The following is a 27,919-nucleotide window of genomic DNA, read 5'->3' as shown; positions in this document are numbered from 1 at the left end:
TCTCTCAAACTGAAACAGTCACATTAAAAAATTCTAGGGAGGAATTTTCTATTTGTTATTATTATTATTATTATTATTATTATTATTATTATTATTATTATTATTAGTAGTAGTAGTAGTAGAAGAAGTAGAAGAAATAGAAGAAGTAGTAGTAGTAGTAGAAGTAGTAGAAGTAGTAGAAGTAGTAGTAGTAGTAGTAGTAGAAGTAGTAGTAGTAGTAGTAGTATCATATATCAATCTATGGACGTCTTACATTTCCGAATGGCAGTTTGACGTACAGCCACCAGAGGTCAACCCTCCTCTTCTTCCTGCCGGTGGCGCCTCACCGAGAAGACTCGCTTTCCCTTGCAGCATTGCGGCCCCCCTCCCATCTCGCGCCTTCCCTCTTGTCTCTGGTCGAGCTGCTAGCCGTCGGTGTGTGTTGTTGTTGAAGCAATGATGGCGGCAGCGGGATGCGGATCAGCAACCGCGGCTGCCGTAGGAGGCCAAGGTGGAACCGCTACGGCCAGAGGTCGTTTCCCCGGTCGGCCTTGGTCGTCACGCAGTCGTTTGCGCTCCGAGAAGCGGTGGCAACTCGGACGATCAGGCTTAGAAGCTGATGATGTGAGTAACGGAGGGCCAAGGCCCGCAAACATGGTCCTCTCGTTAAACGATGACCAGTCTCACTTGCGCTTGCTCGGGATAGAGGCGAGCCACCAGGTCCTTGGCCAGGCTGGGTACAGCTCTAGTGGGAGTGAAGAGGTGAGGTCCCAAACCGAGCCAGGAGTTAGTATCTTTATTTCATCTTCTCCCATTTTGTGTGATCGTTAAATGTGTGCGAGTGAGTGCTGTCCACAGCGCTGTGACTGATTGGTGCCATGGAGAAATGTCAACATCCCTCTGCTAGGCTAACGTTAACTTAAGCTTGGTGAGCTACCATTACATGCTAGCTGATGTTAGCCCAGTGCAGCTGACATTTAATTCACAGTCGCAGCACTATCCCACTTCAACAAAGCAGCGGAGCACTGCAAACTTACACCAGTTCTGTCCCTCGGTTGCTCTTACGGACATTAAAACTCTTAACAGGAGGGAAACGGGGGTATTGGGTATTTATTCTAAATCCAGGTAGTGAGCTAGTCCATTTGTAAACAAGGACCGCAGTTATTTCAAGTGTGGCCCGCTCGTTATCGGGCCAGAGTAGCAGCTAGCTAACATTAGCGAACACAAAGAACGGGAAGGCTAGCTCCTCCTGCGGAGCGGCTAAATGCTAACTGCTCTGTGTTAAAAACGCTGCCCAGATGCGAGCAGAGTTGTGAGCGTAGCTAGTTTTAATAAGACCGAATAATCTACTACACGTCTACCGAACGTCCCCGAGACACACAGACACTCGGATGAGCAAGTTTTGATTGTGGCTTGGTAGCTTTTCGGTTGACAGAAGAGTTTAAATGTATTCGAGGGCAGGGGAGGGCTAACTGCTAGCGTATGTTGCCACAGGTTTAATGGTGGTGCAGGAGTGTGCCAGTGCCAGTGCCACTTGCAGCCTTGCTGGTAGAACTGAAAAGCTTCACGTTGATGCACATGTAGTCGTTACTGTTCCGATCCCCATTCACACCAGTGGAGCTGCTCGTAGACTTTCATGTCCCAGCCCCATGCATGAAGTAGCGGTTCAGTACTTTGAGAGCGAGGTGACTGCAGACACCTCATCTTAAACGCCCAAGTGTGATTCATACGAGGGTTGTAGAGCTCAGATCTGGCAGGTATCATACATCTGCATCATGCAAAGTTTCCCCCATAGACAGCTAATGCATTTTGGTTTTATTCTAATGCAGATCCTTTTTGTGTTTTTAAGTTGTGTTGGGTGAATGCAAATAGTTGGTTGAATGTGAATCAATGAAAACAATTGTCCATTGTGTGTCATTGATGTTATTTTATGTTTTTCTTGTCATTATTATTATTATTCTCAGCCATAGTATTTCGCCCAATTTTTTTTATACAAATATTCCCGCATTGAACTCTGTTAACTTGGTCTGTGCGGTGGATGTAGTTACTGTAATGTTTTTTTTAAAAATATACTTTAGCAGCTATCAGCAGAGTGGAGTCAAGTTACATCAAGTCTTAATTGCCTGTTTTTATTTCTCAAGGGAGATGACTTCAGAGGATTTGAAGCTGATAGAAAAGGTCCCAAAGGGCCTGCATGGTCTCGACAAAACCCTTCCAAAGGTAAATAACAGCACATCACGGCACTACATGACATGTTTGGTGTTATTCACTCACGACACAGCTTGTAATCATTCAATATGATGTATAAGAAGCTTGTTTTCTACTTAACTGTAGTTTTGACTGCAGTCGAGGAGCTATGGTTCTGTAGTATTTAATGTGTCTTTGTTTTGTAGGTGATGCTGTCAACACAAAAACTAAACGACAAAGTGAGAAGCTGCCACTTAAAATGCCAGCAGTGGAGGCCGCTCTAACCCCACCTGATCCTGTAAAAGAAATAAAATCACTGGAGGAAGTTCCCGTCTTATCTCCCGAGGCAAAGCCTGCAAAGGATTGCAGGAAAGGTTCGAAAGGAAAAAACACCTTGGATCAACAGTCCACTAAAAGCGGAGCCTCATCAGCAGCACCAAGGATTACTATAAAATTGGTGGCCAAAAAGAAAATGAAAACTGTAAAGGAACCTGCTTCACAGAAAAAATCTGTGAAGAAGCTGAAGATAAAAGGAATTCAGGATCAGTCTAAAACCAAGGACATTCAGGGCGACCAGATTTCAAGTGCTCATGTCAAATTAAAAACTGAACCACTTGAGGATAAACCTGTCACCGAGGATCAGGGAGAGGAGACTGTACCTGCAAGAAGGCGCGGGAGATCTGCCTCAAAGACAACAGAGCCTGTCAGCCAGACCAGCGCCAAAGTTGTGAGTGATGACCAAAAATCGAAAGAGGGAAACGTAGTTGGTCGACTTGTCACTGCAATGGAGAGTCGGACTAAAGAGCCAAAAACAAATGCAAAGAAATTAAAGCAGAAAGAAATTGCAACAGAACAGAGTTCTGAAGTTAATCAACTAGGAGTTCGCAGGAGCCACCGAGTCACTAACCCCCTCTCTACAAGTGCAGCTGAACCAGAGAATCTGAGCAAAAGTGATGACATTCTGGTGGAGTCAAAAACAGAAGTTTCTAAAACCGCGGAGGCCAAACCATCTTCGAGAGGTGACAGACGAAGGCAAAGCAAGAGGCTTAATAAGGATGTAACAGTGCCAGAAAGCCATGATCCATCATCCACAGAGACTGATAATTCAGCTGCACAGCTCAGTGGCAGTTTGTCTCTGAAAAAAGAGGACATGAGAGTCCCAAGTTTAAAACTGAAAAAGATCAGAAACCCAAAATTTGATGCACAGGCCAGTGGGAAGAATTCGACTCGAAAGAAAAAACGCAAAAAATTTGTCTGGACTTTAACATTAGTGAAGGGAGGAGGTCAGACACGAGGGACTGAAAACACTGACAAAGCTCCGGAGAAGAATGTGAGGGAAGTGGATCAGTCCACTTTTTGTGACACAAGTGTCAACAAGACTTTGAATGGAATGGATAAAAAATCTAAACCGGACAACTCGGCCCCACAAGAGAGTAAAAGCATGGACAGCGAGTGTTCTCCAAGAAAAGCCGGCATATCATCCGAGGAAAAGTCCACTTTGCATGTGGAAGTTGAAGTGGAACAGGTACCTGGAGTTCCTCCTGCAGAAATAAATAAGACGGATTGCGGGAAAATTGTCCCACCTCTTCAGATCAAAAAGGTATCCTCTCCTGGTAAACATAAAAGCTCAAAGCCATCATTTTTAATTCAGCAAGTCAGTCCTGTGTCTGAAAAGAATGAAGATGTTCTCAAAGATCCAAATGAAGTCAGTGAGGATAAGTCATCGTGTCCGGATACGGTCGTCAACCCAACTAGGAGACTAAGGAGGAGGACGTCAAGCATTGATTCAACACAAACAAAGTCTGTCAGTCATAAACCAGTGACCACTCCGAAACGAAGACTCAGAACGATTCCACAGGAGGACGCAGCTCCGCTTGTGCACATTGAAGATTCTTCTCAGGTTTCAACTGAAGATTCAGCTACAAATGTTCTTCCTGAAAACTCTAGTCAGGTTTTGGCTGAGGAGCCCCCGAAGGTGACGATTGTAAACACCACGAAAGTTCCTGAAGAGGATCCCCCAAAGATTGCTGGTGATCCCTCACAGCCACCAGTTGAAATCTCTCAACAGACGGTAAAGAATGAGGTCGAACCACAGATTACAGAGGCCAAACCATTGCCTGTGCCTTCCAAACCTAAAAGAAGTAGAAATAATAAATTACGAAAAAAGAAGTCTGCCCAAACGAAGAAAGCTGTCATCTCCCCTGAAATCCCTGTCAACACAGAGTTGGCTACAGTTGAAGCTACTATCACAGAGTCTGTGATAGAAAAGGAGGATACGTCTACTACACCTTTAGAACCAGAGGCAAGTCAGCCAGAAGCAAAGGATTGCACCCAGTCAGAGGCAACACAGATCTCTGTGTCAGTGGAAGAAGAGCTTATACAGTCACCGGTTAAAGAGGAAACAGAAATTCAGTTGATAGATAATCAACATTCTTTGGTGTCCGAAAGCCAACCATCATTAGTGTCCGAAAGTCATGCACGTGACGCAAAATCACTGCGCCTAAAAAAGAGATCTCTCAAAAAAGCAAAAAAGAGACGAAAAATTTTGATTGGGCAACGTCAGAAACACAGGCACAGAAGCAGAGACGGGAAGTTTGCTCCACTTAAATTATCCGACGGTCAGAAAACAGTTGAAGAGGATGGTGACATTTCCACCCCATTGGCAGCTACCACACCAGCCCTGAGCGCCAGACTGATCGGAGTGCATAAAAAATACAAAAAGACACAGTCGGGCCTAAAGTTTTTCGGGTCTAAAAGGCCAGAACCACAATCTAAAATAATTTCTAAGCTGCTAGAAATTGGATTTGAAAAAGATGATTTAAAGCAAGAAGAAACAGACACGTTAGTTGATGGGGGGCAGGCAGATGTTGTCGATACCCAGCCTGGCAAATCAAAGTTTGTAAAAAACATCAAGCACTTCATTATGCCTGTCGTAAGTGCTAGATCCTCTCGAGTCATAAAGACCCCGCAAAGGTTTATGGATGACGCTGGAATGTCTGTATTGCCTCGAAGAAACTCTCCAAAGAAGGGTCTACAATTGGGTTTGCAAATACGTCCTGGAAAGAGGCGAGACGATGGGACGGACAGAGCAATATCCCCTATCCTGCCGGTCGAAGATGAGGACCTATTGAGTGAAGCGCAACTGGATGTCGATCTGTTTTCAGCTCAGGATCTAGATGACAACCTTGATTTGGCTGACAGCCTGTTCTCTGAGAGAAAAAGCAGCAAAAGTGAAAAGAGGAGGTCTTTTATGAAGAACTCCAGCTTCAAGTGGAATATGTCAGAGGAGTCTAGCGAGGAAATGTATACACTGGAAAAATCTCCAGAGAACAAATGTGAGGATCTGTTCTTATCAGCACCAGTTGATAAGCCCACAGAACTGTCCACTGACCTCCTGGATCCTCAGAAAAAGAAAAGCTCCCTAAAGTTTAATAAACAAACGGCTCAACTCAAGATTTATCAAAGGCTGAAGAAGATGCACTCGGTTCTTCCCAAAAGCAAAAATACAACCGAGATGGACAGCGTGAGTAAACCTCTTCCGCCCCCTGTGGATTTAGCAGAAGGACTGGATGATGAGGCCATGAGCATCAGCCTCAGGCAGCGGAATACAAACGTTGAAAAGTCCAAGCTCAAGATTGAAGACCTTGATAGTCCGGGAGTAGTAAGGAAAGTTTCTGTGTGTGTTCGGACCACAAACTCCAAGACGCTTGTATTTCAGCACAGTAAAGAGAAGAGTTTAGTGGCGAAAGACATCACCCAACGTCACTCAGGTAAGAAAAATAATGAATAGGGGTATTTACTGCCAAGCACACAGCATTTGTTTTATTACTGATGTAATCTTGAAGGCCGTACCTCGTAATGGACCCTGGCATTACTTTACATTCACAGGAGAGCTGCATTCAGAGAAGACCTCAGGCACAGGTCAGAGCGATTACCCCGGGACTGTGGAGAGGGGAACGTCACAAAGAGCGCGCCTCGCTGGTGCAAATAAAAGAATGTTCAATCTCCTCAGGAAAGCGAAGGTCCAGCTCATTAAGATTGACCAGCAGAAACAGCTGAAGTCGTCTGGGGTAAGGTCATGATGAAACACAAGTCCACTTTCAGCTGTTGTAGACTTGTAACTGTTCATTACTACAAAAGTTAAACATTTTCTAGATTTTTTAGGCTTGTAGTGATGCCTTGTGTTTGTCCATCAACTCTGCAGCTGTTATCTGGGCCGAGTGGTGCCAGGTCTCGAGATGTGAACTCTAAGAGATACAAGAGGAAGCAGAGGGGGCAGCCTCATGCTGTTGTTCCAGTAAAGACAGAGTCGCCCCAAGGACAAGTAAGTATTCAAATCAGTCGACACAATAGGGGAAATCGATCCAACAACAAATTCTGTCTCTGATTTCACCACTATTTGGAGTTTTTATCTTCTGAAGAAAATTCTCAGTTCCAAACAAAAATTTATGACCAATGATTCAGATTTGTAAAGGAATTGAGCCCTTGTCTCTTGTCCCCCTCCTCAGCCTCAGCTCATCTCCCCGCTGTGCCAGGAGTTTCGTAGAGCAGGGGGCCCACGAATCAAGCATGTGTGTCGTGCAGCATCTGTGGTGCTGGGGCAGCCTCGAGCTTTGGTCCCAGATGACATTCCCAGACTGAGCGCTCTACCTCTGCATGAAAGAAGTGGCATTTCCCCATCTGCCATCACTAAAGGTGCGTAGATGTGACCTGATTGACAGACTCACCTGGAGCTTTTGTCTTAAAATATGCTCATAAAGTTTCCTGTGAGTTGAATGTGACGACTTGGTGGCGTTTTTTTGTTTTAGCTTCTTGTTCTTATTGTCTGTTTATTGTTGCAGATGTCGGGTCTCCCTCAGAGTCGGACAGTCCTGGACTCTCAGATCCAAAGGTCACCAAAGTCAAGAAACCGTCGAGTTTCGCGAAACGGAAAGGACTCGGGCCGTTTGGGTACCGCTCTCGGAGGTGCGGCGTATGCAAAGGCTGCAACCACGAGGACGACTGTGGCGACTGCATAAACTGCCTCGACAAACCTAAGTTTGGTGGTCCCAATACAAAACGGCAGTGTTGCGTGTAAGTTGACACATACTTAATCGTTAGTTGTAGCGGAGCAAAACACAGTGTTCAGAAATGATGAGGAATTCTGTTTGTTTTCTTCAAGGTATAAAAGATGTGATCAAATTGAAGAGAGGAAAGCACGCAGACTGAGTGGAAGGACAGCACCCAAAGGTAAATTCTTCACCTGAGAACGGAAGCTTCATGTTGTCATATGTTTCTAACATTAAGCGATTCAACTACATGCCTCCTCTCTCTTTTAAGGTGCCTCCAAGCGACAGCGATCTTCACTTAGCGGGGGTCATTCAAGTAATGACGAAGGAAACGAGGGCGCCGCGGACTCACCATCTGGTCTCCAGGGTGACGACCACAGTCCGTCAGTAAGGAAACAGCCGAAGCGTGTCGTGAAACCCCGTGTCTACTTCGACCTGGTGGACTACGAGTCAGATCTAGACGAAAAAGCTCTCTCAAGCTCTGCGTCGCCAGCCAGGAGAAGAGGAACTGGATACCGTTTCAATCAAGGTGAATTAACACTCAGAATCCAGTCAGGACAAATGCTTAATTTACAAGTTTTTTTCTCAAGACCTCATATAAATATTTGCTTAAATATTATGCAGAGCTTTAGGCTTTATAAACACATTTCTTTAAACCATTAGAATACTTTTTGCTTCTAAGTGAAATGCCTCTTACTAATGAAACCTGTTTTTATCTTTTTTTCCAAAGACTTCGTGTCACTGGATGGTTTCCTGGGAGATATTTCCGATGAGGAAGTCAGGCATCGGAAGTCCACTTCACACCGTGTACAACCTGGGAAGCGTAAACCTGAGAAGGTGGGTGATTCGGAGTACATTGGTGCCAGGTTTATGTTCGAGTTCCACTGACACACATGCGCTGCTGAAGGGTGGAAAACCAGGCTGTGCTAAAATGTTGAAAAAGTTCAGCTGGCCATCATTGGCACACTGTGTTTTTAGTTCCCAATTAGTGACACTTTGTCACAGTTCCATGTCAAAAACCTGCCAATTTTGCCTCTTGTTACCGCGCCAAATGTAAATGTGTTAGTTTGATTCCCAGCTTGGTGGTAGGGTGTAGCTGAGAACACCCCCCCATTTCTCCCTTTTTCCGAAACCCAGGCCTCGTTGTAGATCATTTTTTTAAAAAAGAGACTCCAGTTCTTGTTTAGCCACTCCTCAACTAAGGAAGGATATGATACTGTGGTGGCTTCCACATGGTTTCAATTTAAGATAAACTAAGGCAAAGATTAGGCAAATGTGTCCAGTTGTTTTCACCTCTGCGGCATCATTCTGGCCGTATCACATTCATTTCCACTTGGAGCACTAGCCACACAAGCTTGTTTGGGGTTGTATCTTTATGAGTTTATGTGTAATTGTGGAGACACCCAACCTGTGCCATAGACTCCACATGAGCTGCTGTGTGCTTCCTTAAACATCTACATCAGCGCTACAGCGAGGACCACAAGAACTATTTGATCAGCATCACCTGCATTTAAAAAAATCCCTGGCCCATTCCAAAATATCTTCTTTGAATTTTGCACAATGTAAACTAAACATAACAGTGCAACATTTTATGTTAGTGTTGTAAATGGGATCATGGCAAAGAGAGCAGCAGCTGCCAAACGCCCACCTTGCATCAGGGCTCCACAATATCCATTGCTATTTACAGTCCGCATTGTGCCATGCGGCATGTCATCCATGATGCATATGAAAACGCATAGTTCAAAGAAAGTATATCAGCGTTTTAAGGTCCATCACTGCCCACATTTAATAAGTTATGGTTGTCTTTCTGGGTCAGACATCTCAGGTTCCATTTGAGCAGACTCCCCCCAGTGTGCTGGCAGCTTTGGCCCATGGGTTTGAACAGAGAGACGTTGAGTCATCTAAACCTACTCACAAAATCAGGGTTGATTTCAAGGTAGGTCACTTTTCTTGCAGTATGTTACAAATGTTGTATTATAAACAGATTTCTTACCTTCATGTTCAGTGGGTACAACAAGTACAGAAATCCAGCCATGTGGTTTTAGATATTTGCGGTTTTAACATTTATTTTATCACAAAGAAAATCTCAGATTCCTAAAACACCAAGTCACACACAGTTAAATAAAGCTATGTAACATTATTGATATTGTCCACTAGAGGTCAATATTATTCCAAAATGAAAATAACTGACTTGTATAGTTGTCTTTACTGCTTCCCTCAAAACTCACCATATAACCTACCGATTTTACAGTCAAGCCACTGATCCTTCGTTACTGAAATGACTTTGAAAGAATTCTGTATATGTTTTTATGTGAATAATAACACTGTGTTACACAACTACAGTGAGCAGCCTTCTCTCAGGTGGTTTTCTGTTGTTGATGTTCTGATGTGTCCCATTTTCAGGAGGACTGTACTTTGGAGAACGTGTGGAAAATGGGTGGTTTGAGTATACTGACATCTGCGCCTCTCATGCCGCCCTATGTCTGCTTACTTTGTGCCAGTAAAGGGCAACATGAGGTAACTGCACAACACAATGTGCTCTACTTTAATTGAAATGTTGCTTGACAATAACCACCTGAAAATTCTTAACTATTAACTGATAAGATTGTTCGTTTTTTTTTTTCGTACATAATTGCGCATATAACACAATATCATACAGGTTAAAAAAAACATATATTTCATCATGTTTGAAGTGACTTTAATTTCAGGGTCATTTAGAAATTAAAGGGCTTTTTTGTTTATGCCAACATCTTTTTTTTGCAGATGCTGTATTGCAGAGTATGTTGTGAGCCCTTCCATCAGTTTTGCCTTGAACCAGCAGAGCGCCCTTCAGAGGACAACAAAGAAAACTGGTGCTGTCGTCGCTGCAAGTTCTGCCACGTGTGCGGCAGGAAAACCAATCACTCAAAGGTAAAAGCTGCTCATTTGACTTGTTTTGTCATATTTAATTTGGCAAGATTCATGGAGTTCAGTTAGTAAATGTTGTATTTTTCACGTCTGCCTCAGCCTTTGTTGGAGTGTGAACGATGCCAGAACTGTTATCATGCCTCCTGTCTGGGACCCAACTATCCAAAACAAAACAAGAAGAGGAAAGCTTGGGTATGTTGACATTTCTTTAAAATAGAATGAAGCAGTGAAGTATGTTTGAGGTTGGAACACATTGATTCCTGGTCTGATCTGATGGTTTTTGTGCAGGTTTGTATCACATGCATCAGGTGTAAAAGTTGTGGCGTCACACCGGGTAAGAGTTGGGAAGCTGACTGGAACCATGACAAAGGCCTCTGTCCAGACTGTTCAAAACTGTCTGACCAGGGTGAGAATTCAACCTTGAAATTTGTCAGATATGTCAGAGTTGGTCAGCCCTGTATAATCTCCATACACCACCAATCTCTGCTGATAGTAAGCATCTCTCTGTTTCTCTCATAAGGTAACTACTGTCCAATCTGCTTCAAGTGCTATGAGGACAATGACTACGACAGTCAGATGATGCAGTGTGGCACCTGTAACCACTGGGTACATGCCAAGTGCGAGGATCTAACAGGTAATATTTTTACTCTACATCTTTTTGAGGAGAAAAGAACCCAAACTAATGGAATAAAAGGTTTATTCTTATTAAAGCTTTGTTCTCGGGTGCTTAAGAGTTGTACGATTTTTAGATGCATTTGTCTTCATCCACAGCTTAACTCTCGTGTAAAATTATTTCAGATGAGCTGTACGAGATCCTGTCCAGCCTTCCAGAGAGTGTAGTGTATTCATGTCGGCCGTGCAGTGTAACCCAGCCCAGTGCCTGGAGAGAGCTGCTTTACATCGAGCTCAGGGCTGGGGTGGAGAAGGTGCTAGCGTGCCTGCTGTCCTCCACCCTCACTCAGCACCTTGTTACCTGCTCACAGGTAAGAGACTCAGCTGTCACATCCACCATGTGACAAGTAAGGCTTTTATGTGATTATTATGCAAATATTTACTTGTGCATGAAATACAGTGTGTCACACATGCATTTGTTTCTGCCGCAGTGTGTAAAGTTGGTCGATTCTGACAGCAGACTAGAAGGACAGCCGGCCTGTGACCTCCGAGCTGTCGGCAAGAAATTTGATAAGGGCCTTTATACTACGTTGGTGAGTACAGAACCTCCTATTCATTTTCCTGAATTCGGTGTTGAATTGAATGAGGCTTTATGGACATTAACATTTCAGTGAGAATTGATGGATACTGTAAAGAAAAATGTTGATTAAAAACATAAAAAAGTTCAATGAGTTGTTGAATTACCCTCCAGGGACAAATAAGGTTGTTTTGAATTTTGAAAGAGAAGGCTCCAGCTCCTTTTTCTACTGTAGCAGTGTTTTAGAGTGGTGGTCTCGTTCCACCATACCTGTACAATGTTAGGGGGAACTAAGATATTAATGTAATTGTTTTGTTTTTTATAGAAAATGTTCCATGAAGATGTTGTTCAGGTGGTTCGAAAGAGGCTTGAGCAAGAAGAGGATCTTCCAGAGGAGCAGAGACCCACTGCCCTGGCACGCTCTTACTACCTAAAGGTAATGTATGACCATAAGCACATGTCTGCTCTGTCATTTGTTCATATTTAAGTTATAATGTGTAGGGCTCCAACCTGTTTTTCCTCATTTGCTAATGGTAAATTAAAAAAACATCAAAGTGACATTATGTGTTTAGAAATGCAGGTGCTTTAGCATTTATCATTGACCGATTTTTATTTTTAGCTCCTAGAGGAGGTGTTTAATTGGTTCAACAGCCAAGACCCAAAGGTGTGGAGCTCTTGTACCAAAGACATGCCTATGTGAGTAATGGTTTCCATTTACTGGTTTGTATGCATGTGTACATTTAATTGAAAATAACTGCACATAAATGGCCCCTGCCAATAACAATAAATCATCATCATTATGCATTCTGTTTACTTCTTACTTTCTTGTGACATGCAATTTTCTGTTTTACTTTTGCATTGAAAGTGATATTTATGAGCTTTCAAACTCTAAAATGAATTCTTTGGTTGATAGGGGGATGCTGTCCCAGGCTGTTCATCCTCCAACAACAGAGCACGTTTATGCTCAGTGGCAGGAGCGGGAGGAGCTCATGTCGAGGGCCCCACTGCGGCTCCTGCAGGAGGACAATGAAGAGACGTTAGACGTCAAGGAGGAAGAAGCAGTTTCTCCGATGTCTGGGGAGCTAACAAGCCGGAACCACTTCAAAACCAGCAGGGCTGTCAGGCTCAAATTGAAAGGTAACGCTGTCACTTCAGGAGAGGGGATAATGAAATTTGATACATTTTTATATTGCTACAGAGTGATTGGGCTTGTAATGTTTACTTTTGCATATCCATTAGGGAAAAGAGGCCGGCTTTCTAAAGCAGATCTCGACACTGGATGGTCTAAGGATGATGAGAGACAGTGCTCGTTGTGCCAAAAATATGGAGACCTCAAACCTAATGTAAGTAATGTTTTAAACACAAACAAAAGTTGACAGTACATTTGAAATACTGTACATAGCTCTTTGATTTGTGAAACTGTGGGATTCACATTTTCTTTTTTCTTCTTTTTTTTTTACAGGATGCGGGCAGGTTGCTGTACTTGGGCCAAAATGAATGGGCACACGTCAACTGCTCTCTGTGGTCAGCTGAGGTGTTTGAAGAGGACAACGGCTCTCTATTACACGTACACAGTGCTGTCACAAGAGGGCGCTTGATGGTTGGTTGTTAATCTGTCATGAAAACTGATCCCTTAGTGTAACATTGTGTATTAATCTACAAGAGAACTAAATCTGTAAATTGTGCCAAAATGTATTTTCTAAACTAAACTCTGATAATAATGCATCACTCAGACTCTACTACTTGATTGCTGACTCACACTTTACATTCCACTCTTCCCTCCCATCAAACCCAACCCCCTCTTAGCGATGTGAACGCTGCAACCAGACGGGTGCCACAGTGGGCTGCTGCCTGACATCTTGTCAAAGCAACTATCACTTCATGTGCGCCCGTTCCCGTCACTGTGTTTTCCAGGATGACAAAAAGGTCTACTGCTACAAACACCGACATCTCATCAGTGGCAGGGTAAGTTCTGATCTCCCAACTTGTCTTCTGCTGAAGGTGGCTACAGTTTCAGGTCTTGGATTTGATTCTGATTTGTTTCATCACTTCTCGTCCTTTTTGTTGAACAGATGAGAACTGGTCAAGAGTTTGAGGTAAACCGCAGGGTGTATGTGGATTTCGAGGGGATCAGCCCCCGCAGAAAGTTCTTGACAGGACTGGAACCAGAGCTGATCCAAGTCATGATTGGTAAGCTTCTTTTCATTAGTTGCCTCTTTCACTCCTGTTTACATTTACCAGCATAAGCTTATACAAATGTTGTCATTACACAGGTTCCTTACAGATAGACAAACTGGGTGTGCTGTCAGAACTTTCAGCTTTCAAAGGAAAACTGTGTCCGGTGGGGTTTCAGTAAGTTGCATTTTACAATTTCACACTTCACTAAATTAATAAAAGATATCGTTGAATCATTAAACTTAAACCTCTTTGCTCGTTTTTTCCTAAGGTGTTCTCGGTGGTACTGGAGTACAGTTAATCCATTGCGCCGGTGCAAATACACATGTACAGTCCGGGAGGTGCGGCCCGTTGTCCCCGAGAAGCCTGTTGAGGAGATGCCCGACCGAGGAGACAATCACACCATCGCTCACGGCCCCTTTCCACTACCTGGTGTGTGTGTTTCCTAATGAAAATTGCATCAGGAAGTGTTTTACTGTAATTTGATAAAGATGCTAATAATTTGTAAACGGATGTTTTTGTAAATCTTCAGAATCTGAAGTGCAAGAGGCTCAAATGACAGACTCCCAACCCCCAACGGAGGACAGCTTTGTCCAGGCACCTCCCCCTAAGTCAGATCACAGTGCAAGGCCAAAGATTCCCAGCTATCCCCAAACCAGGAGACCTGCTGGAGGAATGTCTCGACCTCTGCCATCTCCAGGTGAAATATAAATAAATTCTAAATATTTTCAAGAATATTTTATCAGTCCATCACATCAAAAGTATGTGTCAAGCTGCTGATGAATTCTGTTTTCTTCTCAGGTTTAGGCAAGTTAAAACCCCACCACATATTAACCATAAGTGATCTGGAGGAGACTCGACGGGTTCGTCACCACAGCCCACATTCACACACAACAGGCCCCCGCGGTCGCATGTCCCCCCCGCCTCTCGGCCCTCTGACTGGACCGATCACCCTCCGTGCTGGAAAATCTTCCCATCCCACTTCCCCACTGTTCCCACTTGCTACAGACAACCAGATAAGTTCTCCATCGTCCCGCCCAGTCGGAGGTAGAAGTGCTTCCTCAGTCCGATGCCCTGGAAATACAATGACACACGGTACCTCATCTTTCTTCCCTCAGTCTCCCTGGCAGGACGGTACGGGAAACTTTCCTTCTCCAAGTCTGTCTTTCGCTCGAACTCGATTAACATTTGATCTGAACCAGCCAGACTCAGTCGAGGTGCCGCACAACTTCTTAGCTTCACCAGAGCCCGAAGATGTCTCTCCAGCCAATGGTACTTCACCCCAGGGAGACTTGGACCGACAGAAGGATGTAGAAGAATTTCCCTACAGTTCATTCCACAAGGATCCCAGCTTGAGTCTTGGCCAAGAGATGAGGACAGAACTGGAGATTGAAGAGACGCTCCTGAATGAAGGTGTAGCTATGAACTGTGGGGGGCAGATAGTAGTGGAAGGTGATGATCAGGAAGAATTTTGGGGCAGAGCTCAGGACGTACACAAGAGGAAGACGCTTGTTGCCAACTTACCACGGTCTGCAGCTTCAGCCAGGGACGACTTGGGAAGCACCTCCTCTGATGAGGATGATATGGATCATTATTTTGACTTCTCTCGGACAATAGTCAGTCGTCCTGGATCAAAAGATCTTTCCAAGTCTCCCTCCTCCCCGTCCTCCCGGCCTATGGCTCAGCTTGACGGTGTTGATGACGGCACAGAGAGCGACGCGAGCATAGTGACCAACAATGATGTTCAGAAAGTTGATGGTCCTACCCGAACTCGGATTCAAGCCAAAAACCTGAATAAGAAAAACGTCCCTGAATTGGAATCTGCAAACGGCACAGAGGATGTTCAGAGTCTGTCTCCCAAAGCATCGTCCAATGATAAGCACACAGATTCTTCATCAGTTACCATTTCAGTTGTCAGCAAAAGTCCTTCACATGGTTCAAATCAAGATGCACCTAAATCATACGATGCTACTCCGTCAAATGACGACAACAAGGGACTTGTTTCTCCACAAATTTCCACAAGCTCTCCACTCAAAGAGCAAAGCTCTTACACTGAGACTGTGCTTCCTACTCCAGTTCATGATGCTAACTTGCTCACAACGGTGCCTGAGACCTCATGTTCAGTGGGGGAATTCCAGGGTTCCATTCTAGGGTTTGCTCCTGAAATGCCTCTTGTTCTTGAGAGCTGTAACACCAGTCCACATTTAACTGAGATGGTTCCTTTGCTGGAGGGCGCGCCGCTCGAGACACAACAGTCTGAAGCTTCTAAACCCCAGAACTCAAAGCCTGACCGCTTTGTATCATCAGCGGAGGCGTCTGCTGTGTTAATGAACCACTTGACAGCCAATACAATGGAGCCATCTCTCGCTGATGCTTCTGATAGTAGTCAGCGCATCTTGTTGGAACTTCTTCAGCCACCTTCAATGTCTACAGATACACAAAACCCCTCTCAAGGCCTTGTAGACCCCTTGCAGATGTATTCCTGCTTACCAGGTTTACCAAGTATTACACTTCAGCCTGTAACATCCTCACAAGAGTCTGCAGCCTCCATAGAGCCTCTGTCTACTAAACTAACCACGCTTACTACTGTTGGAGACTTGACACAAACACTGCTTAGTGTTGCTCCACAAATCGATCCCATGCTGTCAGCGACCTCAGGCGCTCGACCCCCAGCAGGAACGTGTGGAACTGTCTCTCTACCCATCTACTCCACACAAGCGCAGGCACTGGGTTCTACGGCTGTCACCATCGTTTCTTCCACTGCGTCAATACCATCTCTGTCTGTGCTGACGACACAGTGTTCAGCTGCTCCAACCACTATCCAAACCACCTCAGCCCCTGTGATCCTCAATGGTTACAGCTCCACATCGGTGCAGAAAGACCCCCCATCTGGCCACACAATCTCCATCAACTTTTCCACTCCCAGGATGGCTTTAGAACCTCAACAGCCAGTGTTGTCCCAGGCATTACCTGGTCATGCCATTCTTACTGTGAAAGAGGTGGGGGGTCCTAACGTGGATCCCACACCACACGTCCTGCTGGTGAACCGCCTCGGGCAGATCTTTGTGAAGAATCCAGAAAGCAACACTTTTCAGCTTCCCACCCCCAACTCCCCCTCCTATAACTGCGTCACTCAGATCGCAAGTCTTTTGCAAAGCAACGCGCTGTCAGCCACACTAGCAGCAGCTGGCAACATGACACCACCACCCCCCAGGGTCAACGTGGCAGCCGCAGTGCCTCCGTCAGTCACACCTGCAGTTCAGAATCCAACCACAATTACACAGCTGCTCACTCACAACAGCAACGGTGCGGTGGCATCAGTTAATGTGAAGAAGTCAAGGAAGGGTACAAAAACTTCAAAAGATGAAACTGTAACACATTTGAAAAAACCAAAGAAGAAGAAGGAGTCCAGTGCATCCAAAAAGTCATCAAAGGCCACGGTACAGCCCGAACCGTCGGCTGAGGATCCTCCCACGGCCCCATCTGAAAGTGCCCAAGCAATTATCAACCAAGCAATGGCGAGTAACTACACCCCCAAGTGGAGTGGGCTTCGAACACTCAGCCCCTCCTCACTGGTTTTGCCACCTGGCCTATTGATTGAGCCAGAGCTTCCCGTGTCTCCTCGGTCTCCATCGCCACCGGCAGCTCCTGCACCACGACCTCGCACCCACGTCCGCATGAAAAGAGTGTCCTCGCTTTCGGACCGCATTGTCACAAAGAAATCCAAAGTTGACTTCCTGCCACCAGAACCCATCAGCGAGGACAAGGAGCGGCCCAGACCCATCTTTCCCAGCATCTCCAGCAGGGCCTCAGGAGTCCGCATCAAGACACCAACAGTGAAAGGAGTGCTGAACCTGGACGAGCTAAAGGAGGAGCGAATCAGCGATTCCGAAAGCACAGGGTAAGATTTACTTGTTTGAAGTAGGGATTCAACTAATGATTATTTTCAATACAGTTTAATCTGCTCTTTGTTTTCTTGATTAATTAAGTTTTAAAAATGTTTGACCAACTATCCAAATCCCAAAGACATTTCATCCTTCTATTGATTCATATAAGTCATTATATTTAAGCATCTCTAAACTGAAAATATTAGCTGTAACCTATTTTAAAAAGGTGCTAACTCAATATGGTTCATCTGCATCCAGGTATATTTTTTGCACTGTTGACAATTTCAGTGTTTTCAGTTACTTAAATAAAAAGCGTCTTTTCTGGATGTTCTAGACAAATACTGTGTCCACTGTGGGTTTGGGAAATAGTATACTACATTTGTGATTAATTGAGTTTTACACTTTTTGTTTCAAGTGTCACATGAGAAAGTGTGTATGTGCTTATATGAGATTTATTGTGTTTTTTAAATATCTTTCTTAGGTCTGAGCCTTGGGATTACATGTCTTGGGGTGAACAAGGCAAGCCGCATGCTTGGGAACCAGTTGGACACAGCAACTTGACTGACTGGAAGAAATACTCTGGTAAGCATGAGTTGTAAATGTGTAACAAACGATTCCAACTTTGTCTGCTGTGTTTGACATGACATTAAATAAAGGATCGGACTGAATGTGCTAAGTACTTTGATCAAATGGGACCACAGCAGAACCTGCACCACATGACCTCCTCTCCACCATGAGAGGAATTGCTAGAACAGTATGAAAGACTGATTTGTATAAATTGTGTTTGTGTTCGTCAGGTGCTGCTTCTACCTCAGACGACGAACCACCGCCGTCTGAAAAGGATGAGGAATGTCCAACTAACAGAGACCAGCCGTACTTACAATTTGAGATCCGCAGCGATGATGGGTTCAGTGTAGAGGCGGACAGTATCGAGGGTAAGGCTAATATTTCCCTAATCATCAAAGTAATAACATTAGTATCTTGATGTTTTGTTCTGTATCCACTGGTGTTCATTGTATTCACTTACAACTCCACCTTTTCCTCTCAGTGGCTTGGAAAGCTGTGATAGACGGGGTGCAGGAGGCACGAGCGCTGGCGAGGCTGAGACCTCTCACCTTTCAGAGGATCACCGGTGCTCGTATGCTGGGTTTGGTCCACGATGCAGTGGTGTTCTTGCTGGAGCAACTTCAAGGAGCTCACCGATGTCAACCCCACGCCTTCCGTTTCTTCAAACTGTTCAGCCAAGAGGATGATCTGCCGGTCAATCCCAGTGGCTGTGCTCGCTCTGAGCTCTATCTTAGGTATGTTTCCTCTTTCTGTTGCTGTGTTATGTGAGTCAGAACGTACACAAACAAACTAAAACCTTTATCCCCTCGGTAACGTCTTCATTGTTGTTGGTGAATAATACTCATGCTATTAACACCAATGTGACCACACAGAACTGACACTCGTCGGGATGGGCACCAAAACCTTTTTTTTATCCATTCTGATTCCCTGATTGATTTATTATTGATCTTGAGTTTATTGCTTCTGTTCTCTAGTCCTTTTTTAAATAATTGATTTATAAGTGGTTTGTAAATGACTTTTAACTAATATACTTTTTGTATTTGACTTCAGTACACCAGTTGATTGTTCAGTTGATGCTCACCTAAACCTGACATTACTGTCTCTTTTCTCTTAACAGGAAGTCCACGTTTGATATTTTTAACTTCCTGGCTTCTCAGCATAGGCAGCTTCCTGACAATGGGCCTTATGATGATGAGGAAGATGAGGTTCTGTTGAAGTCCACAAGGTCAGACTTCACTCGTTTTGTTTTATTTGATTTATTGCTGGAGTTATATGTATTCACTGTTGTTGGTTTTTTTTGGCATTATTAAAATGTATTAGACGCAACATGGTAACCTTTTAAGTTAAAAAGTTAAATTCTGTTCACCTCCAATTATTTAGACCTTTCGCACCATTTATTTAAATTTTAATCTTTTTTAATGAAGTGTGGTCTGCTCCCTCTTTAGACGAGCTACTAGTTTGGAGTTGCCCATGGCGATGCGCTTCAGACACTTAGAACGAACATCCAAGGAGGCTGTTGGCGTCTACAGGTCAGTACTACTCCTGAAATTCTTAAGGGTAGCGATGAATTAGATAGATGGAAAGCTGGATGTACTTATGTGAGATGGGTGTAGTATGTGTATTGACAAAATTTCTCATCCACAAGTTGACTGCAGAATTCATCACACCGTTGCTTTACACCACTTTTGCTGTCATGAACTAAATCAGCCTGCCTGTGTGTCTGCTGTAGGTCTGCCATCCATGGCCGAGGTCTTTTCTGCAAGAGGAACATCGAAGCAGGGGAGATGGTTATTGAATACGCAGGCATCGTCATTCGCTCAGTGCTCACTGACAAAAGGGAGAAGTACTATGATGGCAAGGTTGGTCTGGTTTTTTCCCCACTGTATTTATCAGTTTCATCTTAATGTAGGTTAGTTATGTACAGTAACTGAGGGTTGGGGTTGAGTGAGGTTAGAGCAAGCATCTGTAAGTTAAAAAATGTTTTGCCATTGCAGGGTATCGGCTGTTACATGTTCCGCATTGATGACTTTGATGTGGTGGATGCGACCATGCATGGCAACGCAGCGAGGTTCATCAACCACTCCTGCGAACCTAACTGCTACTCCAGAGTGATCAACGTGGAGGGCCGGAAGCACATTGTCATCTTCGCTCTGAGGAAGATCTACAGGGGGGAGGAGCTCACATATGACTACAAGTTCCCCATTGAAGACGCCAGCAACAAACTCAACTGCAACTGTGGAGCGCGGCGATGTCGGCGGTTCCTCAATTGAGCGACCCCTCGAATGAGACGGGGGAGGATCCCGTTCGCTAGTAAGCCTTAATGTCTGATGGCACTGGATTGGATTTTGGGAGGACGTGGGCAGTCGACATAGCAGGTGAATTAGCCACTATGAGTCCAGGGAGTAACACTGGGCTAGTTAGATGTGATATGTGGACATTTTATCGGTTGGACAATAAGAGGAAGAGAGCGCCAATTCATAGGTTCTTGAAAAGTTTGTGTTCGCAAGGTTCTTCTGTGTTCCTATGTCCCCAAAGCAGTTAGTTTAGCGGAGGGAGGACAACAAGTTAGGCTCCTGGATCTGTCTGGACGACACCAACAGAATTTTTTTGATACACACGTCAAGCCTTATCTGTTTGATTCATTGTTGAAAACCCGTAGTTAAGATTTGAGGGATACCTTATATGTTTTATTCATTTCTGGGTGGGGGGTGTCTGTTTGTATGACACTTTTGATCATGATTGCTCCATCGTCCAGTGATGGGATCGTTTTAAAGCCCCATTCGTGCAGTGGTGAAGTCAGTTCCCGAGCCATACATTCACCCGTACCTTTATTTGTGCATTTTTATCAAACATTTAACACTTCTCACGTTGTTGATAGATTTTTTTTTTTTTCCTTTTAGACTCAGACTTTTTTCATAAATAAACAAACATGGTGCTAAGCTTTGACAGGTCGTCAGTTGAACTAAGCTGTCCTGTGAATCGGGAATCGTTTAGCTGTTTATTCACCCTGCTGAGATCATGTATCTTAAATTTATGCACTCGAGCAGTACTCTTACCGTCATTGGAGTATAGTGTCTGCTAGGTTTCACACTTGGGGTCTGCTGTTTTTTCTTCTTTCTCTTTCTTCCTGTGCAGACTTGCAATGTAGATTATTGCAGTTTCAGTCAGTAGTGTCATATTTATAAGAATGGAAGCAGGAAACCTTTTTTTCTGTTGATGTACAGTGTATGTAGCAAACACTACCCAAGCCAAAAGCGAAGAGTTGTGGTGAATATCAGTTTTTAGATATATATATATATATATTTTATTACTCTTATGGCAGATGCTCATTACATATTGCAATAAGACTTTGCTGCCCTGTAGTTGCGCATTAAAAAAACCCATAAAAACATACACATCCTTTTCATCTTTGTGAAACTTGCGAGAGTTTTATCTCTTGATCAGGGAGGGCACTGGCGTAAAGCATCGCTTCTGAGTGTGTGCACTCAGCTCCTGCACCAGGCTTGTTAAAAACAGGGTGCACAGACTTTACAGATGTCGCAGTTGCAAAAAAAACAAGAAAAAAGTCTGAAGTAGGGCTGATAGAACACACTCAGCACCTTTTTGATAATTGTTTAACATTGTTCTTAGTCCATGTTCAGTGCTGTCATTGACGAGGCTAATTGAAATCACACACTGTTCAAATTGTATATTTATTCATGTTTTTGATTTTGATTTTTAATGGTTAAAGGTTGTGCTTTGTATAAACGGTGGTGGTCTTGTGTATTAGGAGATCTCCCCCATCTGTATCTTTTTTTTTTTTTTTTTTTTTTCTTGTTTACAAATGATGTCCTTGGTTTCACTAATTTACTTGAATTTTCATTTGGGGCAGTTATGTCGTGCATTTAAGCCTTTATGACAAATTGTTCTAAAGCAGGTATTTTTAAAGAATCATTTTTATTTTTATTTTATTTTTTCTGTTATGGTAGATTACTGTCGGTCTTAGAATCAGACACAGGAGTAAATTGAGCACTGTTTGCCTTTCCAAGCCCATAATCATCGCTTTTTTTTCACGCCGTTCTCTCCAGACAAACTGGAGCAAATTTTCATAATGTTTTGGACGTAATCTTTATCCCATTTCCTTCTTGCATGTCCAATCACTGGGATGGAGCCCAGATTAACATGTGTCAATCACCCACCTGACAACGAGAGCAGTCACTCCCAACTCCTTGCAAGGATTCTACCTCAGCTGTTTAGACAGATGTCTGGGAATACTGATGCAAAAAAGAGAGGATGATAATTTAAGAGTTGCTTGGTTTTAATTTCCTGCAGAGTGTGTGTTTGTGTGTGTGCACGCGCGTCTGTCTGTGTATTATGTGCGTGCATGTGTGTGGGTATGTGCGTGCACCTGAAATGAAGGATGCAAAGCACTAGTCAAAAACCTTAAGTTATCATGACCATCTCTCCCAGAATCTGTTAAGAAAGCTGTATGTTATATATACACACATATATATAAATAAATATATATATATATATATATATATAAATATATATATATAGTAGGGTTATTTTAAAGTAAGTGTAAAAGACTTAAAAATGAGAAGATATGTGATCTTTAAATTTACGTCTTTGTTACCATGTACAAATAAACCCTGAGTTTGTAAATATTTGTATACATATTTCTAAACCGGTTTAATTTTTCTATGCACTTTTTTTTATTTATAATGTCATTTGCCTAATAAAGATGTTAAGATGTTTGAACAAAAACAATTTTCTTTGTGTGAAGCAGTTAGCGTTTATTGGAATATTCTAGAGATTTGTTGAATAATATTGATTATTGTATTTCATTGTTTAGTTACAAACCAGTGGTTAAAGAAGATTTTTAGAAAAATGTCAAACTTGTCATGAATTTATAGTTTCAAAACAAAGTCCTAGTCATCAGCTCAGCTTGCAGAGAGAAGGCACCTGTGGACAAAAGCGGCAGCTAATCAGACATGGCAGTATCTTTGTATCGACGCTGCCCATCTGAGCCATTTGACATTTCTCACTCACTCAGGACAAAATCAAATGTGGTCAGAACCGGAGTTGTACCTCACCTTTTCCATTGTCTCTTTGAGTTAGAAGTTAACATTTAAAAGTGTTCATCTCACAGGAATGATTACATTTTTGCAGGCTGCATCTCTGAAGTCACCAGTGCAGGAAGACTACACGGGTGAATCGGGCAGTTCGAGTTGGGCGAGAACGGCGATTGCATCATTGCGCTCCATTTGACTGAGCAGCTTGGCCAGGTGTCCCACTGTCCAGTCAGGGTTGCTGCTGGTGACCCGCTCCAGCACGGCCTTCAGGGGGCTCTGGCTGTCCTTCATGGAGTAGGTGTAAGTGATCCAGGTGGAGGGGAAGGAGCACTGCGATGCTAGGTGCTTGGTGTTTTTCACTAATCGACTCTCCGGATCTAACAAAATCACCAACTCCTCCAAAACATCCAGGTTGTTCAGCACTGTCTGTAAAGGTGCTGCCAGGATGTCAGGACCTACAGAAAAAATGTGTACGCTGTTAACAATGATGGGTTGTAATACTGGTGATAAACACAATGGTTTGTGCAGCTAGGATGCTGATAAGCAGCCACTTTACATTACACAGGCTCCTACTCAGTTAATTGATACTTTTGAGGCCTGTCTCAGACATGCAGGGGTCTTTAAAACTTTAAACTTCTGGTATTTATTTATGGTATTTTTCAACTTGGATCCTATGTCAATGTGGGTGAGATGAATGGCAATTGCTAAAAAGTTTGTCATGTATTTGTGACCGTGCCCTTGTGAGACCTGGGTTGGTGCAGGCAGGCCGAGGTGGAAACGTATCAGTGAGGGTGAAGTTGAAAAAATAATGGAATTCCCCTTTAACATCATCACAGAAGATCATATCAAGAAAAGGTAGAAGTATTGGGAGTATTGCAGTATAGCAGTAGTTTTACATATTTTCCAGGAACTTCCACTCACTGAGAACGTCGTTGTTGCAGGCCGGAGCAGAGAGGGGAGCGAATCCTTCTTTAGCCAATGAAGACCTTTTGCTGAAATGCAGTACTGGGCGTCGACCTGCGTTCACCCCGAGCATGAAAAACACACGTTTGTAAAGAACATCAGAACTGCTGTAAAATTACACCCTAACGTAAAAAACTCGTTCCACTTCCCTGCTCTTATCTCTATCTACAGCTTCCCTTTCAATATTCAAACCTTGGTTTCGCTTCATGTAGATGATGTAAGCAGATATCAACAAGAGCGTGATGCAAATCAGGATGGTTAATGGCACTGCCCCTGCACAAACCAAAAAGAAAGGGTTGAATTTAGACGTTGAAGAAATGAGTTCCTGTCGTGTAATTGAGAGAAATTTGAACTTACATATTACAACCGAACTAGAAGCTGCTGGAGTTGGGTTGAAGGTAGTTGTAAGAGCTCTCCCTGTTGGTGTAAACGTAGTGTGTTGGATTGTTTGATTCTGAAAGGAAAACAGAGGGAACTTTTCGTGACAAATACATTCACCCCACACACCCCAAGTTTCCAGATTCATCCATTCAAATTATCATCATATGTGAGTATTCTGTCTGGATGCGGTGAAAATATTTCTAAAACATTTTCTCTTGTGTTTTCCTTCAAATTATTCAAAGAGACGTACATGAGGGGGTCCCTGTCCCTAAAGAGGAACTAAAGATTTTAAAACAACTTATATAACAACTTATATAACAACTTATGACTCATCCCATGAAATTGGGGTGATTTCAAAATGTTTTTATCATTTCCTGTTGGGAAATGAGATAATTTCCTGTCTTCTGCAGACTGAAGAGCACATGGAGAAGTTGCCTTTTCTATATAAAATATGTGAGAAGTTACAGGTTTACTGGTTTATTGTTGATTTAGCTGAAGAGAAACGCAGATAAAGTAAGTCAAATTAAAACTTAACACAATAGAGTTACACATGCCCAGAGTCAACTGTACTCACTTTGACAGGAACCTCTGTGGTCAAGCCTCTACAGAGAATCAGAGAGAAGACAAACACTGGGCTTTTACACTGTTAAACACACAACTTCCTAATTTGGCATTGTGTTTTGTGATTTGTCTTGTTTTTAGCTGTTGAGTCTTTTGATTTGATGTTGTGTTTGGGGGATCTTCCATTGTGTTTTCAATTTTTCCATAGTGTTTTTTTTCTTCTGTTGTGTTTTTTCTTCTCTATTGTTTTGTTGTTGTGTTTTGCCACGGTGTTTTTGTTATTTATTAAGTTTTGTGATTTGTTGTTGTGTTTTGTTTTGTTTGCATGAGTCGTAGTGTTTTGTGATTTGATTTGATGTGTTGTTTTGTTTTGTGGTTGTGTTTTGTGATTTGATGTGCTGTTTTGTTTAGTGGTTGCGTTTTGTGATTTGATGTGTTGTTTTGTTTAGTGGTTGCGTTTTGTGATTTGATGTGTTGTTTTGTTTTGTGGTTGTGTTCGGTACAGCTCTTCACTCTAGATAACTCGTCCCTTTTATAAATGTATGAAGTTCTGAAGGTCTGCTGTGGGAGTGATGGATGTGTCTCGGTTACCTCGGCTTTTCACACTCCGTGTCAGTAGTTGAGTTACAGGTCTTGATAACGTTACTTCCAGGCGGACATGAAGTGCACGGTACACACCGAGCTCTGCTGCCGTCATTGAAAAAGTTGTCCTCGCATTTTCTGTGCCGTACATCGTGCCTTCCTCCGGCGTCATCACGGCCACAGTTAGGATTGACTGCATGCCCTATGTCATTGACATAAAATATAACATACTATCATATCATACAATATAATATAATGTAGTTTAACATGATATAATATCGACCTACCTGGTTTGAATTCACACGGCACACATGTTGCAGTAGTCCTGTCATAGTAAGTTAGGTCGTGGCATTTTTCTGAGTACCCCATCTCCTGAGCTCTGATCTGAACGTGTGTATATCTAAATTGGATATAATCTCAATGACTAAAACACCTGTTCTCTCTACGTGGCGCCTCCAGCTCCACACACACATGATGTGAAGTCGGACGAACCGCGGAAGGGTTTTAACAAGCGCTGCGAAATGTTGAAATGTCACCTGCATCGTCAACTTCCTCCCGACACAGAGACCAAATTAATCCTCATTATGTGGAAGTGCTGAGCAATTCTCTCTAAACATGACTCATCGTTGCAGAGGAGTGTGCTAAGGGTTTGAACATCCATACTAGTTGATATCTTTATCTACAGTGATAAATGTGTCTTTATTATTTCTTAGTTTAAAAGGTCAATTTTTTCCTCCTTAGTGAAGATTAAAGTTAAAAACCTTCATCAAACCATGGGTAGATTCATTATGTGTTATTTTCTCTCTGTGCACAATGTATCTGAAATATATGGATATTGAGTCTTTGTCATATTGCTTTTGATGTGAATGATATTGTTGTATTGCTCAGCCTTATGGTGTGATGTGACAGCCAGGACTCATCCAGTAAAATGATGATGATCTTTGGGTCTGTGTGACAATTATGTTACATTTCTAATATTTTTTTAATGATATCTCTCTCGTGTTGTTCTTTCACATAACTAAGTAGAGGTGTAACAAAAATTTGGCCTGAAGCCTCCCACACAGCAAAGTTGCTTTGGCCCAGATTTGGCCCACACTGTCATCCGGCTCACGTACGCGCTGGAACGATGTTTGTCTGTTTGCCAGATCCGGGCCACAAGGAAGCCATAGCAATACCGCAGTTCAAACAAAGGTGGCCTGAATTTGTTTAGTACTATTTGAACCATATTCACCACATGGGCCACTTTATGTTCACATTACACCCCTATGGGAGCACCGCATGTTTGCCAACAAAGGCCCACATTTGTTTTGGGATATTTGGGCCACATTTGTTGTTTTACAAGTCGGCCATTTAGGCTCACATGGATTGTGTTCTGGCCACAAAAAGGCCAGACGTGCTTTTTCCACACCACAGTTCAAATTGGACCAACCATGTTGAATAGTTACCCAATCATTTAGCATTTTCACTTCTTATATTGATTTCAGCTCTGAAGCAGGAGGATCATCGAGTCGATTTTATCATTTGTTTAAGGGAATTGAGGTCCGTTACTGATTATTTTTTAACTTCTACACATTTATATGATCAGCTGAGACACAAGTTTCATATATGTGAGAGTTTAACAGAGTCTGTGCCTTTACATTATTTTAGCTGTTAACAGCAGGTTGTGGTTTCCTCTTTGGCCTCATGTTGGTACTGTGCGTCACTTGTTCCAGGTAGTGGTTTCTATCTTGATGAGAGGTGGCATGTCTTCAACAAACACAAGCAAGTCTAGTTGCCAACTCCTGACCATTCAGTTGTGTGCCAGCGCCTCGGCTGACTCCAGAGCTACCTGCGTCTTTGTTATAAGTGTTTAGTTTTTTCACGTAACTGAGCCAAAAGTAAATGATGATTAATGTAATTTTTTCAAACAATTAATCACATCATTTAGAGGAGCAATTTCTGAATGTGAGCATGATGCTAATTACTCAGGGGAACTTGCGAAACAACTGACACATCAAACATGTGCTGATGTGGCAATGACAGTCAGTAGCTTCAGCATTGTATATATATAGCTATGAATTTGGGTCTAAAGATTATGTCAATTGCTTAACAGACCTTTAAAATAGCCAGCATGTATGTATGATAAATAACACCAGTTAAGTCAATCAATCAAATGTATATAAATATACAAACATGAACAGTAATAAAGGAAAACATTGACTATGAAAAGACTGTGAAAACATCCTAAACCAGGTAGGATGAACACAAAGTCGTCTAATTTCACTCTGTGTTTATATAAAGCTCTGCACTCAACGTCCAGCGCGCAAACAATAAAAAGGTGACAGCAAACTGTTAGAGGAGGACTCACCAATGACAAGAAATATTTCTAAAGCTGCACTGATGGATTCACACTGGACAGGCAAACAGGCAGGTTTACAACTGTACCAGTGAATGTAAAAT

General features: G+C 43.0%; 2 protein-coding genes across 5 annotated transcripts; one reads left to right on the top strand and one right to left on the bottom strand.

Moving 5' to 3' along the window:
* Nucleotides 1–378: 378 nt before the first annotated feature.
* On the top strand, nucleotides 379–22,679 carry kmt2bb (lysine (K)-specific methyltransferase 2Bb). Of its 3 annotated transcripts, none has more exons than XM_047341066.1 (36): nucleotides 379–603; nucleotides 2,121–2,199; nucleotides 2,373–5,936; nucleotides 6,055–6,236; nucleotides 6,371–6,490; nucleotides 6,675–6,861; nucleotides 7,008–7,239; nucleotides 7,328–7,395; nucleotides 7,486–7,743; nucleotides 7,945–8,051; nucleotides 9,031–9,150; nucleotides 9,618–9,731; nucleotides 9,978–10,124; nucleotides 10,221–10,313; nucleotides 10,410–10,527; nucleotides 10,642–10,755; nucleotides 10,920–11,104; nucleotides 11,225–11,326; nucleotides 11,636–11,746; nucleotides 11,930–12,006; nucleotides 12,224–12,447; nucleotides 12,550–12,653; nucleotides 12,773–12,910; nucleotides 13,117–13,275; nucleotides 13,383–13,500; nucleotides 13,584–13,662; nucleotides 13,757–13,917; nucleotides 14,018–14,185; nucleotides 14,287–17,386; nucleotides 17,854–17,954; nucleotides 18,170–18,307; nucleotides 18,421–18,673; nucleotides 19,057–19,164; nucleotides 19,385–19,468; nucleotides 19,669–19,798; nucleotides 19,934–22,679. In XM_047341066.1, the coding sequence occupies exons 1-36, from the start codon at nucleotides 436–438 to the stop codon at nucleotides 20,207–20,209; spliced, it is 11,487 nt and encodes a 3,828-aa protein (XP_047197022.1). In that variant the 5' UTR covers nucleotides 379–435; the 3' UTR covers nucleotides 20,210–22,679. The 3 variants fall into 3 exon arrangements, with proteins under 3 accessions (XP_047197022.1, XP_047197021.1, XP_035019358.2); XM_047341065.1 differs by having other exon boundaries at nucleotides 379–741; XM_035163467.2 differs by having other exon boundaries at nucleotides 379–765.
* A 134-nt stretch (nucleotides 22,680–22,813) lies between these two features.
* Nucleotides 22,814–26,031, bottom strand: igflr1 (IGF-like family receptor 1). 2 transcript variants are annotated; one of them, XR_004697356.2, is made up of 8 exons: nucleotides 25,768–26,031; nucleotides 25,490–25,682; nucleotides 24,912–24,939; nucleotides 24,314–24,410; nucleotides 24,149–24,229; nucleotides 23,915–24,010; nucleotides 23,015–23,448; nucleotides 22,814–22,883 (listed from the first exon to the last, which is right to left on the bottom strand). XR_004697356.2 is itself a non-coding variant. In XM_035163474.2 (7 exons), the coding sequence occupies exons 1-7, from the start codon at nucleotides 25,847–25,849 to the stop codon at nucleotides 23,123–23,125; spliced, it is 903 nt and encodes a 300-aa protein (XP_035019365.2). In that variant the 5' UTR covers nucleotides 25,850–26,031; the 3' UTR covers nucleotides 22,814–23,122. The 2 variants fall into 2 exon arrangements, 1 of the variants encoding a protein (XP_035019365.2); XM_035163474.2 differs by having other exon boundaries at nucleotides 22,814–23,448.
* Between the last annotated feature and the right edge of the window lie 1,888 nt (nucleotides 26,032–27,919).

The sequence above is a fragment of the Hippoglossus stenolepis genome, chromosome 8, assembly GCF_022539355.2.
Source record: "Hippoglossus stenolepis isolate QCI-W04-F060 chromosome 8, HSTE1.2, whole genome shotgun sequence".
Classification (NCBI taxonomy): Eukaryota; Metazoa; Chordata; class Actinopteri; order Pleuronectiformes; family Pleuronectidae; genus Hippoglossus; species Hippoglossus stenolepis.
Note: the sequence above shows the minus strand (reverse complement) of the source record. Positions and strands in the feature narration are given on the sequence as shown.